The following is an 18,991-nucleotide window of genomic DNA, read 5'->3' as shown; positions in this document are numbered from 1 at the left end:
ATTTTCTAAGAAATCTTTATTTAACACTCTATATGTTTATGAACGATTCTATGTCATGTACAACAAATATCTCAGAATGTATTATTTTGACAATAAAGTTGACTTGTATCTTGTATCTTGTATAATAATTACTATAGATGGAAACTGAAAATTGGAGGAAATAGTACCTCAAGATGGTCAGAAATGACACTCTTATATAGTGAAATTTATCATCATCACAACACCATTGTAGTCAGAATGAAGAACCAACAAATTTTTCATGATCTTTCATCAGCGATTTTCGGCAATCAGATAACAAAATGACCTGTGTAATGTACCATAGCTGGGGCGGATTCAGGATTTGGCAGTCGGGAATGTGTGAGAGTCCCACCTCAGCCATTGTTGTGGCTGAGGTGGGAAGAAATAATACCTCAAGCAGAAAGCTGGCCGTAAATGACACTCTTAAATTTAGTAAAACTCATCATCATAATATCACCATGATCTTTTATCAGCGATTTTCGGCTATCATAGAGATCTACTTAATCTGTGTTGTACCACGAAAAATAATACTTAATTGTACAGTATTTACTTTACCTACTTTGTGTGCCGAAAATCTTATACTTTTTCTCATACTTCTTAAATTATAACAAAAGCATGCACGCTCTTGTCGAGTAATATAATAATTAAATTTTTCTCCAATGTTTATTGCTGGTTTTATATTTCTGTATTTTTCTTCATTGATTTTATGTAAGCTCTTCATTTCAATCTTGAATTGTATTTTGAGTCTTTTTATACCAGAATAAATAAAAATGAAAAAATAAATAAGTAATTCAGACATTAGTGATAAAGATATCTTGCTATATAAAGATGTACAATACTGTACAGCGCTTTTCCGTTAAAACTTGGGTCGTTTCAATTACTTCCAGGCATCATCTTTACTTGAAATTACATTGCGGTTGAAACATAGGGGGACCAACCTCCTTAAAAATATGTGGTGGGGGATGTGTTCCGGCCATGATCTGCCCCCCCCCCCCAAAAATGATATGTGCCCAAGCAAACACAATGCTTTTACACAATTAAATCTCAATATGAGGTTTAAGGGCTATATGCTTTTTCCTCGATGAATACGTAAAACGAAAGAAACACAAACGCATTAATAATGCAATATGACTGTAGGCCTAATCATATTTATAAATTGACGGATATTGTAAAATACATATAAAAAAAAATGTAGGCTTAATTAAATAAAACGTGTTATGAATACACAGGGGTACAATATGCTATGCATGTTTTAATTAACCTATTAATTGTCTTGAATTATGCCTACAAGTGAAGTTTATTTTTTATTTGTAATTTTATTTCAGGCCATTTAGAGGTGTCTGACAGACTTACGGACTTACTTTCAATGGAGTCCTCATTGTAGTGATTGGGCTTTACACTGGGAGACAATCTCCTACTTATTTCCAAAGAGTGTACTGCCTTAGACCCAGTGGTGTAACTAGGTTCCGAAGGGCCCTGGTTCGAGATTACAGTCGGGGCCCTTGATGCTTATAAATTGATCGATCAGGCTGTATCTTTTACTGAAGTATTACTACAGTGAATACGTACTGTATTAGAGTTTTGAATAACAGATTGCCGGTATGGGCCTGAAGTTAATTCTTGTTGGTGGTGATGACGACGATAATTATGACGATGACAATGATGATGGTATTGAGGTTGACATAGGCGTAGGATGGATTGAGTGATAGAAACACTAATGCAGATTAAAGTAAAGTGATTCCAAGCTGGAAAGGGCCCCGGGTCATGGTGCCAGGACGGCAAAATCCCTGTCCTGAGCAGAACAAGCAATTACTGTACAAGTAGTGTCCCAATGGCAAGTTTAGAATTAGTCATTGTTTTGAATCGCACTGGAATTGTTGATTTCGTGTGTGATGCGCATGGCAATCTGCTATCATACAAGCTAGCACCTATACATTTACAGTATGGAATCATGTTGGTTGTTGATTGTATTATAATTACTGTATCAGGAATTTGCAGATTATCAACACTAATAAAAAGACATGAACATGAGTATTTTGATCAAACAAAACATTTATTTGCTGCATCAAAATTGAATACATTCTTTAAGTATAGACAGTATAACATTGTAAAATATTGCATGTAACACCTATTACATAAATAGCTTAATAAGGAGTTTGGTAATCAGATTTTTTTAGAGAAACATGTAGACTCGCCATGAAATCATTGGTGAGAACATTCTGCACTTAGAAAGAGAATTTAAATAATTTTATACTTTGGTTTCGTGAGCACCAAGAATAAACCCATGAAAATCTGAAAGACTTATTTCCAGTGGAGTCCTTATAATAGTGATTAGGCATTACCCCAGCAGACAATCCCTTACTTATTACCGAAGAGTGTACTTAGTTCTATAACATGCACATGAACCATATTGCACACGGCTTAATCGTCTCATCCGAAGAACGGTGCGCTTTTTTTACTTGCAATTCAGCCCGCACCGGATGGAATTAAACCGGGTACCAAAGGATTTCAAAGAATTATTGTACACACAGTGGCTACCACCACTTTAGCAACTGAGCTGTGCTGTTCAGGGCTCTTATACACATCTAGATGTGTATAGGTGGACGGGTCGGACTCCCTTTTGGAAAGTCAAAAAAAAAAAAAATTGATCACCTAAAATGCTTTAGAGGTTATTTTCGGGCATCTAGAAAACAAAGACTTCCCTAGGGCAGTGTTGCCTTGATCAGCCCCATTTTTGGCCCCACCCCTTTTTGGACATCTCTGGATCCACCCCTACTATTCTTAAGGTGAGTGGCTAGTAACACGCAGCAAATAATTTTGAGTTTCTTACTATAAATGCGTTCTTCATGCATATTCTGTACCAACTGACAAGCTTGTATAGACATACATACTAACATACGTACAGTATTTCCATTAATATGCTTTTTTACAAGTCCATAAAAATGTGGCAGTATTGTATACTTCAGTACAGAGAAGCCATATAATACTTTTACTCATAACTTTGGCAATAGCATGTACATTCCAGTAAATGACCATCATTTTAAAGCTTATAATATGGAGAATCTGAATATATTAAAAAGTCAATTTTCTTGTTTTTAGTTACTAATGCTGGTTTTGGTCCCATTTATTAGCAAACTCCTTATTGATCTGTAGAATATTATACAGTATTATACAATCTGTAAGAGAGAACTCTACTAAATAAAGCCATTACATAATTTCTAAATAAATTTTTGAGTTTGTATGAAATTTTACTATATAATAGGGTGTTGTTTCTACAGTATTATACTTTTTACTACACTGTTTAGCTTCACGCTCCAAACATATAACAATTACACCATAGCAGTGCACTGTATATTAACTGGTGGCATCGGCCAGTGCATGGGGCTTAAACAATTTACACAACTAAGTCCCAAACAAAAGAAGTAATCACACACAATCAAATTCTTTGGGTATAACATTCTAATATATTCGTGACAGCTTAAACTGCCCAAAAATTCCAGTTTTTTCTTGTTTTATGGAGATACTGGTCTTCACCGGAAATTGTTGAAGAGCTTTTACATATCAGAATATGTGTTGCAGAGCCAACACTTTATATATGTCTATACCTCAATCAGTATAACAACAAACTTGATTATTACAGTAAACAGTATTAATTATACACTACTGTATATAGTGCTGTATACAATACAGCACTGAATGATAGAGGGCGCTGTTTTGATAATTTTCAAATCCTATCTTTGTAACTACTTTAAGTCATGTTTTCAAAGTTGATGTATCCTACCCACCATATTATAGGAAGATTTGATGAAATTGTTTTAATGTTAATTTCTTCCTACATGTGGGACATTTGTGCTGTGTCTTGACCGCGTTTGTGATACAACTATTGCAGAATATATGACCACACACAGTGGATACCAACTGTCGTCTACGTTTTATCTGCAAAATACCAATATTTGAAATAAATTTGAATATATAAAATATATTGTTAGATATAAAATTATAATTTAAAAATGCAATATCAAAGTACATCAAAAACTGATGAAATTATTTTATAAAATAAAATTATGAAGTTAATACTGCATACATGAAAATGAAGAAATGAAAACAAAAATGATTGTTAATTTCATCAACATAAAATTGACACTACCTGTCGCTCACTTTCCATACAAATGGGACATACGATTTCTTTGCGCATTGTCGGTGATAAGGCATCTTCAGCAGATGTGTTTAATGTTTCTGTCCTAAAAAATTCAGTATTAACATTATGTTATATTACCAAAAATACCCAGTCAAATAATGAGAAAAGGCAAAACTTTGAAATAAATTGTTTTAAATTTTTTAAAACCTTTTTTCATAGATACAGATTTTCTTATATTCGACCAAAATCTCCATGTATATCATATCATCAAGATCATAGATGTTTGAAAAATGTTATAATTAATATACCCAGTCACATAATGAGTAAAGGCAAAACTTAAAATACATTAAAACATTCTGTTTTATTCTTCAAAACCCTTTTCATAGATACAGATGTAGATTTATTTATATAAGACTAAAATCTACATGTATATCATATTAACAAGACAAGATTTTTCAATGATGTTTGAAAAATGTTATAATTACAGTATACAAGGGTGTAATGTACTTTAGCCACCATGTGAAGTACAGTAATATAATATTTAAAAATCCAAAAAATCTTATATAAACCTTGCACTATATAAATCTAGAATTATTTATTATATTGTGGTAAATAGTAATAATATTAGTATTAGTCTCATTCTGTCATCACTAATATGTCTTGTCTTCTTGTATTTGATGATACATTAGGTTTTCTTCTATCATTTCTATACCAATTGATATGCTGTATAACACAATAAGCATACACTTTGTCTTTGCTCTCAACAGTTAAAAAAAATCTCAATAATAATTCAGCCAACACAATGTATTGTAACTTCAAAAGCTTAAATATGTATTATCCCATGCAAAATACAAAAAAAATCATAAAAATCATTATTGAAATTAACTTTTCATTTTAAAGTAACTTATACACTATCAACAAAAAAATTGGTGAATTTAAAAAATGTTTACCCATAATTTTACAGCAAAAAATGATAGAGACACTTCCATCACTGAATAATAATAATTTGTATGTACTGCAATATGAGCAAGTCAATTTCAAAATTATTTTTTATGATTTTTTGTCATATTCAGGGGGAAATATACAAGTTTAATTCTTTTCTGCTCAACAAAACAATTACAGGTAGTATTGGTGCTTAGCCGGAAGAAAGACAGCCTCAGTCTTGGAGAGTTGTAAGCAAAATTGTGAGCTTGAGTTTAAGCTGTCCCTGAATGTTTTATTATGTTCTTGTCAAGTCAAATAGACACAAAAAATAAATAAATACCTTTCTGCTAATGTAGGGGATGAACCGATGATTTGCAGCATCTCAAGCTCACTGTCGCTATCATCACTAATGAAGGATATAGCATTGATATGTGTACTATGGTGCATCAACGGAGGTCGATTTTCCCTTTTTCTGCCCCTTTTATACGACCTTCGTCGTCTTGATGAATCTATAATTCAACAATTTAAAGAATTATAACGTATTATGCAACATTCTATAGTTTTTTTTCTTTTTTTGAAGAATGTGGTGGACAAAGTGCACTGACAAACTACAGGTTGTAAGGTTTGTATAGTTACTTACGGTGATGTGTTGAACCTGACAGCTGTGTTAAGTCAACAACCTCTGGAGATGGCACAGAACTTGATAATGGTGATTCCATTGTTAAATCTATCACTACTTGCTCTGAAACTAATTTAAAGTTGTGTTTTTAAGCATACAGTGAGAGGACATATAAGTTTTAAGCACTTTCCACACTACAAAGTGTCATGAATGTGACAAAAAACCTGTGATGACATCATCATGACCATATATGGTATGCAAATTACAGATTTGTTACAGAAAGCCTGAGAGTAGATAGAGCTTCAAACAGCAAATTTTGGCAAGTTGAATGGGCGAGTGGTTAAGGCAGGGGCGCCGCAACCTACAGCCATAATATCAGGGCTGGTTTGAAGGGCTTGCTCGCTTATGGTTCTGGAGGTGGAACAATTCTTCTCGGATAAAGACTACATAAACTGTAGGCCCAGTGTACACAATTGGTTCATGTACACTTTAAAGAACCCAGTACATCTTTCAAGATGAGTAGGAGGTCCACCCCTACTCATCTCGAAACAGCCCCTGCCATCTTGTGATGGGACGGCCACTTTGAATAGTAATTAAGTCCACTGCTTGGCATATCCTTGGCCTTAGTAATAACATACTGTAATACCACAGCATCAAGAGGTTCAATGTACTTCACACTACCACCCCCTGGTTAAATGCACAATGAGGGATTGAAACCCAACCCCTGGGTTCGGAAACCAAACTGTTCCCACTGCTCCTAACTGCTTCTACAATAGTACAGGTACTAGCAAAGAACATAAGTAGCAGAAGAATGAGCGCTTTGCGTAGTTTGCATTAAATTTGATGGAACGTCCGCCCTCTCTAGAATGGAGGAAAATTATTTCATGGAGTGGAGAAAATAATAATAATGATATATAATAATATAAAATAATGAAAACAAATGTATCAGAGAGTTATCTAAAGGCGTATTCAACTGGTCTGTTTTGAGCAGTTCTTTCAACTCAAACTGCACATGTCGAATTCGACTGGTTGCACAAACTCCTCACAAGAGCGGCTCAAACTCCTTGCTGTTTTTTAACGAGCACACTCCGAGCACTGTTCCCTGCTCCGAGTAGTAAATCACTCCTCGGAAAAGGACCAGTCAAATACGCCTTAACCCATCAAAGATATGGCGCCGCCACTCGGATGGAGGAAAATTGCTCTCATGGATGCCCTCATGGGGCATTCCACTATATCGCGAACTGCTTTATCTTTTACTATTATCTTTGAAATAGTACCTCCTGTCGAGTCGGGTTCATCGTCAACGTCATTAGATAAATCTACGATACTTGTGTTGATGTCTGTTGTTGATGTACTGCCAACTACATCTGATGAACAACCTCTTTTCCTCTTTCTTGAAATCTATTAAACAAATAATTTTGGATTGTAATTAGGATTCATATTCCTTACCATGCAGCCATACAAATGATCATATTCTTGTGGTTAAAACACCTGTATCTACCAGCTTATGTAGTTATTAATGAGGGCTCACTCCAACCCTAAAGGCTAACCTTAACTTCTTAAAACATGGCAAATTTGAGTTTCATAGCCTAGGACCTAATAATAATAGCCTCCTACCTAGCAAAATAAACACTTTGTTTTAACTTTTATTTATTTTTGTATTGTACCAGACCAGCAATAATTAATGTTCACCCATTTTTTTACCAACAAGGGGTGAAATGAGAAGATTGTGATTATTTTACCTTTTTATTTAACTAGGAATACTACTAGGCCTACACGGCCTTGGCCCATACCAGCCAAAATATAATTCTTAAAACATTATTATTAACTTACACAAACCTAATAAAATCCAGTTTACTTGTTTCAAATAGATAAAATGAAACATATGAATCTTAAAAGATTTTTTAGCTTACACAAACCTAACAAAATCCACTGTTTTGTTCGCAAACTCATCGCAGTATTAATGCCATTGAATTGCTTAAAAAAACATTAATTAATTTGCAGCAAAATACCTGATAAAACAACACGATTATCAACATGATTGCATATATAATGTACATTCGTTTGTTTTAAATAGGTAAAACGAAATATATGCCATCTAAATCATTAATCATTAACTTATACGGGACTTACACAAAACCTAATAAAATCCACTGTTGTTTTGGCAAACTAATGGCAGCATAATAATGCCTGGATTTCCTTAAAACCACATTAATTGTTTGGCAACATAATAAAAGGCCTAACAATAAAACACGAAATAATGGATACTGTATGTAGCAGCAATAGATTAACCACACACATGTACAGCATGCACAGCTTGCTTTTTGAATATTTTAATCTGAAATGGTGTATGGGCCAAGTTGGTTATGAGCCGAGTCGGTTAAGGGCTGAGTTGACAAGGGCCGAGTTGGATAAGGCCTTTCTGCTTGGCCTAGGGCCTAGGCTAGGCCTAGAAAGAATTATTTAGCCTAATTTAAGATTTAAACTTACTTACACTTACAAGAAAAAAATAAATAACGTAAGTAGGGCTTACCCTAGTAGACCTATTCATTATAAAAACAAAATCAACAACGAAATGTATAAAACACCACCAGCTGTAAATTGGAAAATTCAGAGGAACCTTTATCAACACTTCTGTAAAACAATTCTAGTCTCTAGGCCTAAAAACTGACACCTCTACGGCGCAGAATGGATTGATTTGTTGGACAGTTTTGACGAGCTAGCTTCTTTGCTGGGTAAGGCCTAGTGTTTTTTTGTTTTGAGATTTCGTGAATGGACTCGACCAACAAACAATTTTGTGTTAACTAAATTTTGAACAAATGAAAATTACTTTTAAGGCTAACTTGAAAATTTTTTCAAAATATTCAGATGGAATATTTTAAAATTAGATTGGCTTTTTTATTTGAAATTACCCAATTTATTTGCATACGTATAAGTTATTTTTTATTCTTTTTTGTCGAGGCATATTTTTTAAGATGTCTGCGCCCATTAATTTAACAATAAAGTGGAATGGACAAGAATATGTTCTGACGGATCTAAATGACACACAAACCATCAAAGATGTAAAGGAAGCGATTGAAACACTTACTGGGGTTTTGCCTAAAAGGCAAAAACTTCTTGGTTTAAAGTGCAAAGGTAATGATAGAGCGTTATACTAAGTCAAGGCCTAGGCCCTACTAGTAACTAGATAGAGAGGGCTAGCCTACGAGGCCTAGGCCCTCTGCCTGGCAGTGGCAGCCTGGCTAGGCCTAGCCTACCTATACTATATACTTTACTTTGGTTTACTTTGTATAGAGGCTGGAAGCGTTGCTTTTTTGCCCCTCATCATTTAAAGATCTCAACAAAGATGGGGCAATGCAAAACAAATTTTGCTACCAATTGTAACATAAAATAAATACAAAATGGTGGGCGTTTAAAATAAAAGGCTAATAATGCCTTATTTTCAGGGATGCCAGTCAATTCGAGCGGATGTCAGTTCGAGCGGATGTCGGTTCGAGCGGATGCCAGTTGTGTTTTTTTTTCTGAAAAAAGAGTGTCGCAAGGAAAACCAGCAAAACAAAAAAGAAAACAATAGACACCAAAATTACATACAAAAAATTATGTAATTCATCTACAGAAAGCAGAAACTTTACCTATGAATAACAGTAATAATGCAATTATCTCCATGTAATCATGCAGAATTCACTCCAACAGCCATCATGGATGCCATGTGGCTACAGTATAAAACACAGTAGAGCATACGTAGAACTGCAAGTGGTCTGGCTAGCATGCTGACAGGTGGTAAAACAAACCTACTGAATAAAAGGAGTTTGTGAGTGTTTTGTAAAAAAAAAAAAAAATTGAGTCGGTGGCCTCTGATGGTAGGGAGGGGATGCTAACCAATTATTTTTTTTTTACATGGCCTTAATAAGATTATTATTACTATTATTATTATTATTATTATTATTATTATTATTATTATGTAGCTTAAATTTTATTATACATTGAAAGTTAAATAATACGAATATGAAAATTATGATGATGGGAACACGAGAAGAAACCATAGCTTCTGCAAATGAAAAGCCCAAAGATGTTCCTGAGGTTATTGATGACTTTGATGTAGATGATGAAGTTGTCCTTACTGAAAATAGGTAAATTTTATTATACATTGAAAGTTAAATAATACGAATATGAAAATTATGATGATGGGAACACGAGAAGAAACCATAGCTTCTGCAAATGAAAAGCCCAAAGATGTTCCTGAGGTTATTGATGACTTTGATGTAGATGATGAAGTTATCCTTACTGAAAATAGGTAAATTTTATTATACATTGAAAGTTAAATAATAAGAAGTTAACAGCCACAGGGTCTTAAAGGCGCTTGCCAAACTTTTCCCACTTATATCAAGTATCAAGTAAGTATAACAACCGTAATGATAATAGTAGTAATAATAATTTATTATATTTGTATATGTAATTTCTAATATCTTGCCATTGTTCATCATTTTCTTTAGTACACAGCAGAGTTATTTTATTTATTTCTTTTCACCTTTTTTAAAGGGAAGAATTTTTAAAAAAGATAGAGAGGAGAATACGTGACTACAAGATCGAGGAAATTTCCCCACCTAGACCAGGGAAGAAACTGCTAGTACTCGATATAGACTATACATTATTTGGTGAGCAAACATTTTACTGTTTTTTTTTTTTAAAGAAATTACAGTGGAAGTTTTTAATAAAGAATTCGTCTGGTTTATATGTATGATAGAAGTGTTTGTCATAAATTTGGTGTAAGCCCGTAAGTGGCTGTAAAGTGTACATCCACAAAATGCTCAAGGATGTTTGAACACCTCCATTGAATATTCATAAAGCGCATAATAATAACCTTGGTGTGTAGAAACCCTTCAACTGATGATGCTTACTAATTTGTCTGAAATGTTGAAGCAAAGTTCAATATATATATTTTTTTATATGATATTTAAAAAAATTTTCTTATTCTAGATCATCGCTCCGTTGCTGAGACAGCCGTTGAATTAATGCGCCCCTACTTACATGAATTTCTGACGGCTGCATATGAACATTATGATATTGTCATTTGGTGTAAGTCAATAAAGAAACTATAAAAGTTCATAAGCAAGAAAAGTTTGCAGAGTGGGTGGAGCTTGAGTTCTCAGTCATAAGGTGTTGGTTTAAAGCACTTGGTGATTATTCGCTTGTGTCCTTGAGTAAGGTACTTTGTCTTTGCCTCTGCCTCTGCTCAGGCGTATAAATAGTAGACAGTAGAATTTAGGATGCATATTTTCTATGTTGAACGTATGTGGTCTAAACTAAATATTCATGCATAATAATAAAAATAAGAATAATAATAATAGCAGAAATTTATACGGCACTGTCTTACCCATGCTTACATGGAATAATAATGGACTAAAAATTGATATGATGATGATGACTGTTGCAATAATCAAACAAAAAGTTAAAAAAACAATAATAAAATGGACTACAGAACAGAAAAGAAGAAAATTAATTTTAAGAAATGCAATTCTACCTGCCCACTCCACTTCCCCCTCCCCACCAATAACCAGGAATTTTCCATCCCTTTGACTATGAATGTCTATCAGGGAGCATTACTGAGAGATATAATGAAGCACTGTGAGACATTTTGTACATAGAAAATGCTATATCAGTGCCAAGCTTTAACTACTACCTATATTGTTATTGCAAAATATTTGGCTTTAAGTAAATTCTATTTTTTTAAATATTTTTTTAAATTATCTTTTTTTTCAGCTGCAACTGGTATGAAATGGATTCAAGCTAAGATGCAGGAGCTAGGTGTTACTAAGAATCCTAATTATAAGATAGTGTTCTACATAGATAGTGGTGCAATGATATCTGTTACTACACCAAAATATGGTGTAGTTGAAGTAAGTGAACTAAAAATTATCATCGCCATTAAAATTAATATCACCATTATCATTATAATCATCATCAACAACATTACCTTATTAATAATCATTATTGATATCACTACCATCATTATTTTCCTCATTAACACCATCATCATTTATAACTATCATCATAACCATCTTCACCAAATCAGTATTGTCATCAATATAGTTGAATATTTTTGTTATCAGTGTCATCAACCTCATCATCGTTAACATCTCCATGACTCTTTTCTTATTCATCATCATCAATCAGTTTGAAGTCTGTCAATATTTGTATAGTTCTGTATGTCATCATCAGGATGTCATCATCACATTGTGATGAGGTATCTGATCCGTCTCCTAGAACAAGCTCAAAATATAGAAAACAGAATACATAAATAATTCCTGATGATGACATAATTAATGTCGAAATATTGAATTCCAACACGATGGCGTGCATTTCAATACTAAGAGTATGTATTATACTTTCTTATCTGAGATTAATCAGTGGACCTTTCTGTTTTAGGTCCATGCTGTTTTTTTTTAAACCCTTGACCTGTATTTTGACCTTTGACAGGTGAAACCATTAGGAGTAATCTGGGGGAAGTATGAACAGTACAACAGCAAGAATACCATCATGTTTGATGATATACGACGTAATTTTCTTATGAACCCACAAAATGGACTTAAGGTAAGAAATGTTATATTGTGAATACCATTTGTTTTAACCATCCCAATAATGGCAGATGACTCCAGAATTGAGTCTATTCTCCAGTCTTAAAACAACCAAAGAAAAATCTAACATATAAGTAAAGACATTCATTTTTACATCTTAGTTAAAAGTACATTTTTCCAACATATAACATTATCTCATCTTATGTTAATAGGTGTGTACAATGAGATGCATAATAACAAGACATTAAAAACTATGCACAAAAAACAATTGCTTTTTTTTTCACTTTTGTATTGCTGGCATCTGAAATTAACAGTTTTTTTTTACAGATCCGACCTTTCCGACAGGCTCACTTAAATCGTGACTCGGACCGAGAATTAGTTCGGCTGTCGCGGTATCTGAGAGACATTGCAGCGTTGGATGACTTAAGCAGTTTGAATCACAGGCATTGGGAAAAATACAGTCTTAAGAGACACCACCAGGATGAGCCAGAGTGAGGTAAAATAGTCACTTAATTCATTTAAGCTGGACACCTATTGTGTCTTACGACGGTCATATGACCACCGTTCGAAGAATCCAGCGCCACTCAGTGTAAGTTCTAGATGCTTTAATTAGTGTCATCCTCCTCCTAGGATTGGTCCACGAGGTGACAATTTTTTCTCCTCCATGTTTTGTCTGAGCTTCCTGTTAAATTATTATGTTTTTAATACCAAGTAAACCCCTGTGGATTTGTTGTTGCCAGTCCATCTTTTTGATGGAGTTCTCTCTTGGTCTCTTTACATCAGGGGTGGGCATAAAAGTCGGTTGGAGGGCCAAAGCAAATTTTCTATTTTATACAGAGGGCCGCACCCAAACTTTGATGTTTCCAGTGTGCTTTCAAAAACATTCATGCACTGTTTTTATACTACCTTATTCTCAATTTTAATATTACTTTTTACAGATGATTGGTGTCGGGTCATAAAAAACAAAGTATTTTCTACCAAAAGATGTTTGGCAGGCCACATACATATGGTTTTTAATTCAATTTCATGGGCCGCAAAAAAATCACTGTCGGGCCACACCTTTGCCCACCTGTGCTTTACTTGGACTCTACCTTCTAATGTGATATTTGATTAACTTTCATTTTTTCATTCTTTTGTACAATACAATTTAACAAATAATCAGTCATTATGTATGCTTTATTTATTTCCTATCAATGCTTGCATAGTAATCTTAACATATATGTGGGTAGTAGTCTACCCAGGTAGAAACATGGTATTTATGTATACAACTATTATTCACATGTTTAGTTCTGTAAATTTAAACTTCCATGATTTGTCATATAATAAAATCTGTGTGTATATTTATCAACAGAGGGCGCTATAGCAAATTTTCCAAGGGGAATAGCACTGTTATGTAAATCATCGGTCACTTCTTTTAATAACATTTTTTATTCAATCCTCTTTTGGACCTGATCTTAATTCTGGTGTGTATTCTTATAAATGTTGACCTTCTAATTTTTGGCTTGAAATGTTAGAAATTAAATTGTGAACATGGATCTGTATTAAAAATTTAATTTTAGCCTGGCAGCATTATCTCAGAAAAACACATGTCAAATACAGACATGTTGCATTTGCTTTTATTTCAGCCGCACAAGTTCAATTTCAGGTGACACAGTAGACTTCTTAGTAGACAGATCCTCTAGGTAATAGTACGCCCCAGATATTAGAATGTCGCAAGATTTAATTATAATAATATATATCCGAGTATTATTCACCCAATCACAATTGTAAGCTATTATACAACAATAGAGATAAGGTAGATGGAACTTTTAGCCTGGTTTCCATAAAATTCATTCAGTCACCACAATGTCTAACTTGTAGCCTCAGTAAGCCATTTCGTGGTTTGAACTGCATGTGCCCGTATCAAAGATCAGTCGACATAAACCTATGTTGTATGTATGATTGTTTATGTCATTTGACCTTGATACGGGCATGCGCAGTTCAAACTACGAATTAGCTTATATGCTAAGCCATTCTGTATTACTTATTTTGTTGTCGCTGTTTGCGCTTTGCTACTGCAGTCATTTATTGTTATTCCCATGGAGTTTTTGAGAATATCCACTTGGGTTCAGAATGACCCATCTGGGTTTTTCTAGTGGCTCCTTGAGAGTAATAGTACATTGCTTTTGTGCGTGTTGTGCTGTGCTGCGCTGCGAATAAATTTCAGATTTTAATTTTTCAATTTTTTGGATACGCTGTTTTTGCTCATTTTGACTTTCATAGAACAGAAATATTTATTTCATGTATTTTTCCTTAAATCAGTGGAGAAAATTTGTACAGCAATTTAGTTTGCTTTTCGTTTATCCCTTCTCGGATTTTTGGTCTGTTGTTATTTTTGTTTTGCATTTTTGTTGTTTGATGAAATAAATGAAATGAAATGAATGAAATATTCACAATACTCAATTCATTGTGTTGGCAGCATACTAAGCCAATATAATGCTGGAAATGAATTACTATATTTGTTGTAGTTTCTTTTTTTTTTTGTCCTACAGTTGATATGCATATGATGTTAATCTTCACCTTAATCTTCTAACTAGTTTTTAATTCAATTTTAATCCTTCCCTTAGGTAATAGGTCTGATTAGCACAAGAACTTAGTTGTGTCAATCCCGCTGATTCCTCTGGGACAAATATTGGGTCAGCATTCTAATTCACATTCTCTCTTGGGAGGTCAATAAAATATGTTATGCAGGGTTAAAGGACAAAACCTAATAATATTTTGTGACACTTAAAAAAAATAATATTACAGGTAAAGTGCTATTTCTTCATTAAAAGACTATAATTTACTTAGAGTAAAAAGTGTAAATACCTTCTAGGACCACTTTAAATTTCATTATTTTTTAAAATATATTATATTTTCACCATGATATGTGATATGGTAATGTGGTCATAACCCATATCTTGAGGTTTGAATGTAGTAGGTTTTTGATTGTTTGCAACAATCACTTACAGGGCAGTGTATCTTGTGTACTTCAACAATTTTTATAGAGAGTGAACCTCAAAACCTAGGCTGATATGTAGGACTCTCAAAGTGTCTTCGTTTGTTGATTTGTAAGTCCAAAATCACAAAGGAAGATCCATTTCCAACAACGGTTTCTTCATCTAGTTCAACCCAGGCATGCCGCCCGGGGACTTGTAGATCTCACAGTCATTAATGCTGTGCTTGATGGTTTGTGGCTCCCCACAGTCACAATTAGGTAAGATTATATCTAATTCATAAGTATGCCAGACATGTACATGTGATATCATGTTATATATTCATCCGTACCAATCAAATGTTGAAATGAATTGAACATTTGTACTGTAATGGAATTGGTGTAATTGTACCTGATGACCTTGTTAAGCTTATAGTGTGAAAGACATTACACTTGCTTTGTAATGATGAATACATGACCTGTCAGAATGATCATTTAAGCATCTACTTTAGGACCTCAGTATGGTTTAACCCATAACCTTATAATAGTTCATTACTTCCTGTTCAAATAATGTCTTATCAGTCATTCGTCACTCAACTACTTTTTTTTTTTTTTTTTTTTTTTTTTTGCATTACTTTATAACATGTCAGACATTATATGGTCAACTCATTACTAGTCCATGATATTCTCAGCTATCACTCAGTTCTTCACTCATTATGGCGATCACTTATCCATTTCTTGGCCACCACTTGCCCATTATATTATGGCAATCAGTCATCCATTTCTTGGCCATCATTTGTCTGTTACTGTACTTGCCCACTTAGTTGGCCATCATTCATCCATTTCTTTGCGACTACCAATTTATGCTTGGTCATGTCTAGGTTGTCAATAATTTTTTATCACTACCATCATTGTTTTAATTTATTGTCACATAATGAATAAAATTATATTTCATTCTTTATTTAACCATCATTGATGTTTGAATAAAGAATGAAATATTGTATCACTAGGCTTCTCTTAACTTCTTTGATTTCATCATTCTTACATAAAATTATGATTATGGAATGACAATGATAGATAAGACTGATTTTGCTAAGACAGTGATGCTATTGATAAATCAATGATGTTTCTCATAATACAACTATAATATATGATGATGATAAGAAACTGATGAGACAATATTAATTATTAAACACAATGTTGCTAAGGATGACACTATGGTTTATTTTTTTACTCTTGTCAGAGTTATATCGTTCACAGTGTAAGAACTTTACATAAAACAAGGAATTAAAAACTTGGCACGGTTAAGTTAGGTATATATTTTACCCATTATTATTTCATGATTTAAGCCCATTGAAAATATTGCTTAATAAATATACATTTACATATCTTTCATTAAACTTTTACTTATATTTATTAATAATAATATTAATAATAATTAATAATTAATTTAATAATATTTATGTGATGAATCAAAAAATATGTGGATTGCATGCAGTGTCTCTTGTTATTTTTTATTAAATTATTTTAAGAGATTAAACATTTTTTTTAGTGGCATGTCTTGATTATATTTATATTTTTAAAATTTATTTACACATATGTCACAAATATTACAAAACTGGCTTTAAAATGATCAATAGTTTGAATATTTACATACAAGACTCAAATTCAAGATTATTAATATTATTCTTCAAGGTATATTTACATTTTGATATTTAAATAAAAACGATCTTTTCAATATATTTTATATATAGAAAGAATACTTACAGTATCAGAGAGGTCTTACACTGACTACTTAAACTTTTAAACAAAGTGGAATAGAATAGCAACTTATTTAATAAAAAATATGTAAAATGAAAATTATATGGTTTATACACACAGGTTTATAACAAGTTTTTAAAATATTTAAAGTATTATGCATACAATTTTATAGAACTCCTAATACAATAAACAAATTATAAATATTATGAAATTTACAGCGTATAAAGATGGGCACTCGCTGTGTGTCGTACAAAGGTCGTACCACCGCCGGCCAACAAATCCAACTACGCTTTCTGTGAGCCCTAGACAACGCAACGCCCTCTGTTGATTGTCGGTGGCAGTCTGAACAGATTGTCATGAAAAACGATCTCTTGTGCACGCGCCATAGCGTTGCGTTCTTCATAGAATCGTGTCGGCCAACGACCTTCGGTCTCAGTAAGCACCCAGCTTTACATGCTCTGAAAATGTTTCCAATATCCATGTCTCATTTTATTATGATCTGGACACCGTAAAAACATGCGCATTGGGAAGTTTCTCAATGCGTGTCTTAAGCTCTTTGATAAAGTCCGAAGGTTGCAGGATAAGTGTCAATTCCAGGTTGCTAATCTCCGCTAGTTTCTTGTTGATTGAATCTTTCCCGATCCCTGTAAGCCGGAACCAATTGAAGTTTATTTCCGTAATGCACCAGTCACAAAGGCGATTGTTTGTGACACAGTTGGTTTTGGGTGTGACCCCGCTTTCAAATGCTGGCCCACTTGGTGACACAGCTTTCACCTGTAATCAAAAGATAAATGATTTATTATTTATATTCAGTATTCCATGTTTAGAATTAGATGTTAAATATGTATATTAATCATAGATAACAATAATTTGTAATATAATAATTATTATTGGTAATCAGTTTTTTTACTTGATGTGCACACCTTATTTTAAAGCTATGAATAATTAAAATCATAATATAGAGTACTAATTTACCACTAATATTCATTGTACAGCAGTGTAAAAGAAATTGGTGCTTTCAGACACAAACATGAAAATTACCCAGAAAGAAAAGCTTTGTCCACCAATAATCCACACTAGCAAGTTGTTCGTGACAAATTAGTGCGATCTATGTGACAAATTAGTGCGATCTATGTGACAAATTAGTGCGATCTATGTGACAAATTAGTGCGATCTATGTGACAAATTAGTGCGATCTATGTGACAAATTAGTGCGATCTACACATATATCCACATTATCATGTTATGTCATATCCATATATGATGATATTGTTATACCCAAATTTGATATTGTTTACATACAGTAGTTTTACAAAATTAAAAAAAATAACTTCCACTAATCACCATAAGAAAATATTGTGCGTACCTCATTTTGAACACATTTTATTCCCCAGTCTCTCGTAGGGCTTGATCTTTTGACTCTCACAATTTTAGCATGAGGCAATCGCTTAATGTAGAGTGTCACCTGGAGAATAAAAAGCAGTTTGTTAAATAATTAGCTTGTTTAAAAAAAAATAAAAAACTTCACATAAGAAAAACATATACCGTATAAAATGTATTTGTAGAAAAAAAAATAATACAGAGTTAAAGATATTATGTCTTTTATACTGGGAGTTTCTGTTATTACTACTAAAAAAACGTACTTATTTGTTATTATCAACATCAGAGTATTTCATCATAGATATGTGTGGAGATTTAACAATTAAACACCAATAATTAATTTACGAGTGGGTGTCAAGTTCAAAGTGTATCGGAATTTGATGTCTCATAGGTATGCACAGATTGCATTCAGATTTTGAAGTCAAATCGTTTGTGGGCTGAAGCATGTACTATTAATCTAAAACTTCCTTTTGTATACCAACATCATAAGCTAAATGTCCTTGTGATATCTGGAAGTGGATATGGAATAAGAGTCAGAAAAAAGCCACAAGACCATTTGGGATGTGGTTTACTTATTGAAGCAACTAGTGAACAATTTAGGTTATATAAAAATCAATATATTA

The 18,991-nt window shown here is 33.2% G+C and overlaps 3 protein-coding genes across 6 annotated transcripts in view; 1 reads left to right on the top strand and 2 right to left on the bottom strand.

The window, feature by feature from the left end:
- Positions 1–2,619: 2,619 nt before the first annotated feature.
- On the bottom strand, positions 2,620–8,454 carry LOC117121398 (E3 ubiquitin-protein ligase RNF4-like). Its single transcript, XM_033266605.1, has 6 exons — positions 8,233–8,454; positions 6,977–7,100; positions 5,721–5,828; positions 5,421–5,589; positions 4,166–4,259; positions 2,620–3,954 (listed from the first exon to the last, which is right to left on the bottom strand). The coding sequence occupies exons 1-6, from the start codon at positions 8,248–8,250 to the stop codon at positions 3,808–3,810; spliced, it is 660 nt and encodes a 219-aa protein (XP_033122496.1). The 5' UTR covers positions 8,251–8,454; the 3' UTR covers positions 2,620–3,807.
- A 214-nt stretch (positions 8,455–8,668) lies between these two features.
- LOC117121344 (ubiquitin-like domain-containing CTD phosphatase 1) lies at positions 8,669–16,857 on the top strand. Its single transcript, XM_033266504.1, is given in 7 exon segments — positions 8,669–8,863; positions 9,854–9,993; positions 10,239–10,354; positions 10,677–10,775; positions 11,460–11,596; positions 12,177–12,290; positions 12,602–16,857. Coding segments are annotated over 7 exon segments (963 nt in total). The 5' UTR covers positions 8,669–8,674; the 3' UTR covers positions 12,770–16,857.
- Positions 16,857–18,991, bottom strand: part of LOC117121343 — a 36,378-nt gene continuing 34,243 nt past the window's right edge. For all 4 annotated transcript variants that reach the window (XM_033266502.1, XM_033266503.1, XM_033266501.1 and 1 more), the window contains 2 exons: positions 18,355–18,453; positions 16,857–17,762 (listed from right to left, as the gene is read on the bottom strand). In XM_033266502.1, coding sequence (XP_033122393.1) covers positions 17,481–17,762; positions 18,355–18,453 — 381 coding nt within the window. In that variant the 3' untranslated portion in view covers positions 16,857–17,480. The remainder of the gene's footprint in view (positions 17,763–18,354; positions 18,454–18,991) is intronic.

Source organism: Anneissia japonica, unplaced genomic scaffold (genome assembly GCF_011630105.1).
Source record: "Anneissia japonica isolate Jap-2015-1 unplaced genomic scaffold, ASM1163010v1 scaffold21_len1647178_cov195, whole genome shotgun sequence".
NCBI classification, from domain to species: Eukaryota; Metazoa; Echinodermata; class Crinoidea; order Comatulida; family Comatulidae; genus Anneissia; species Anneissia japonica.
This window is presented reverse-complemented; position numbering and strand designations above follow the sequence as displayed.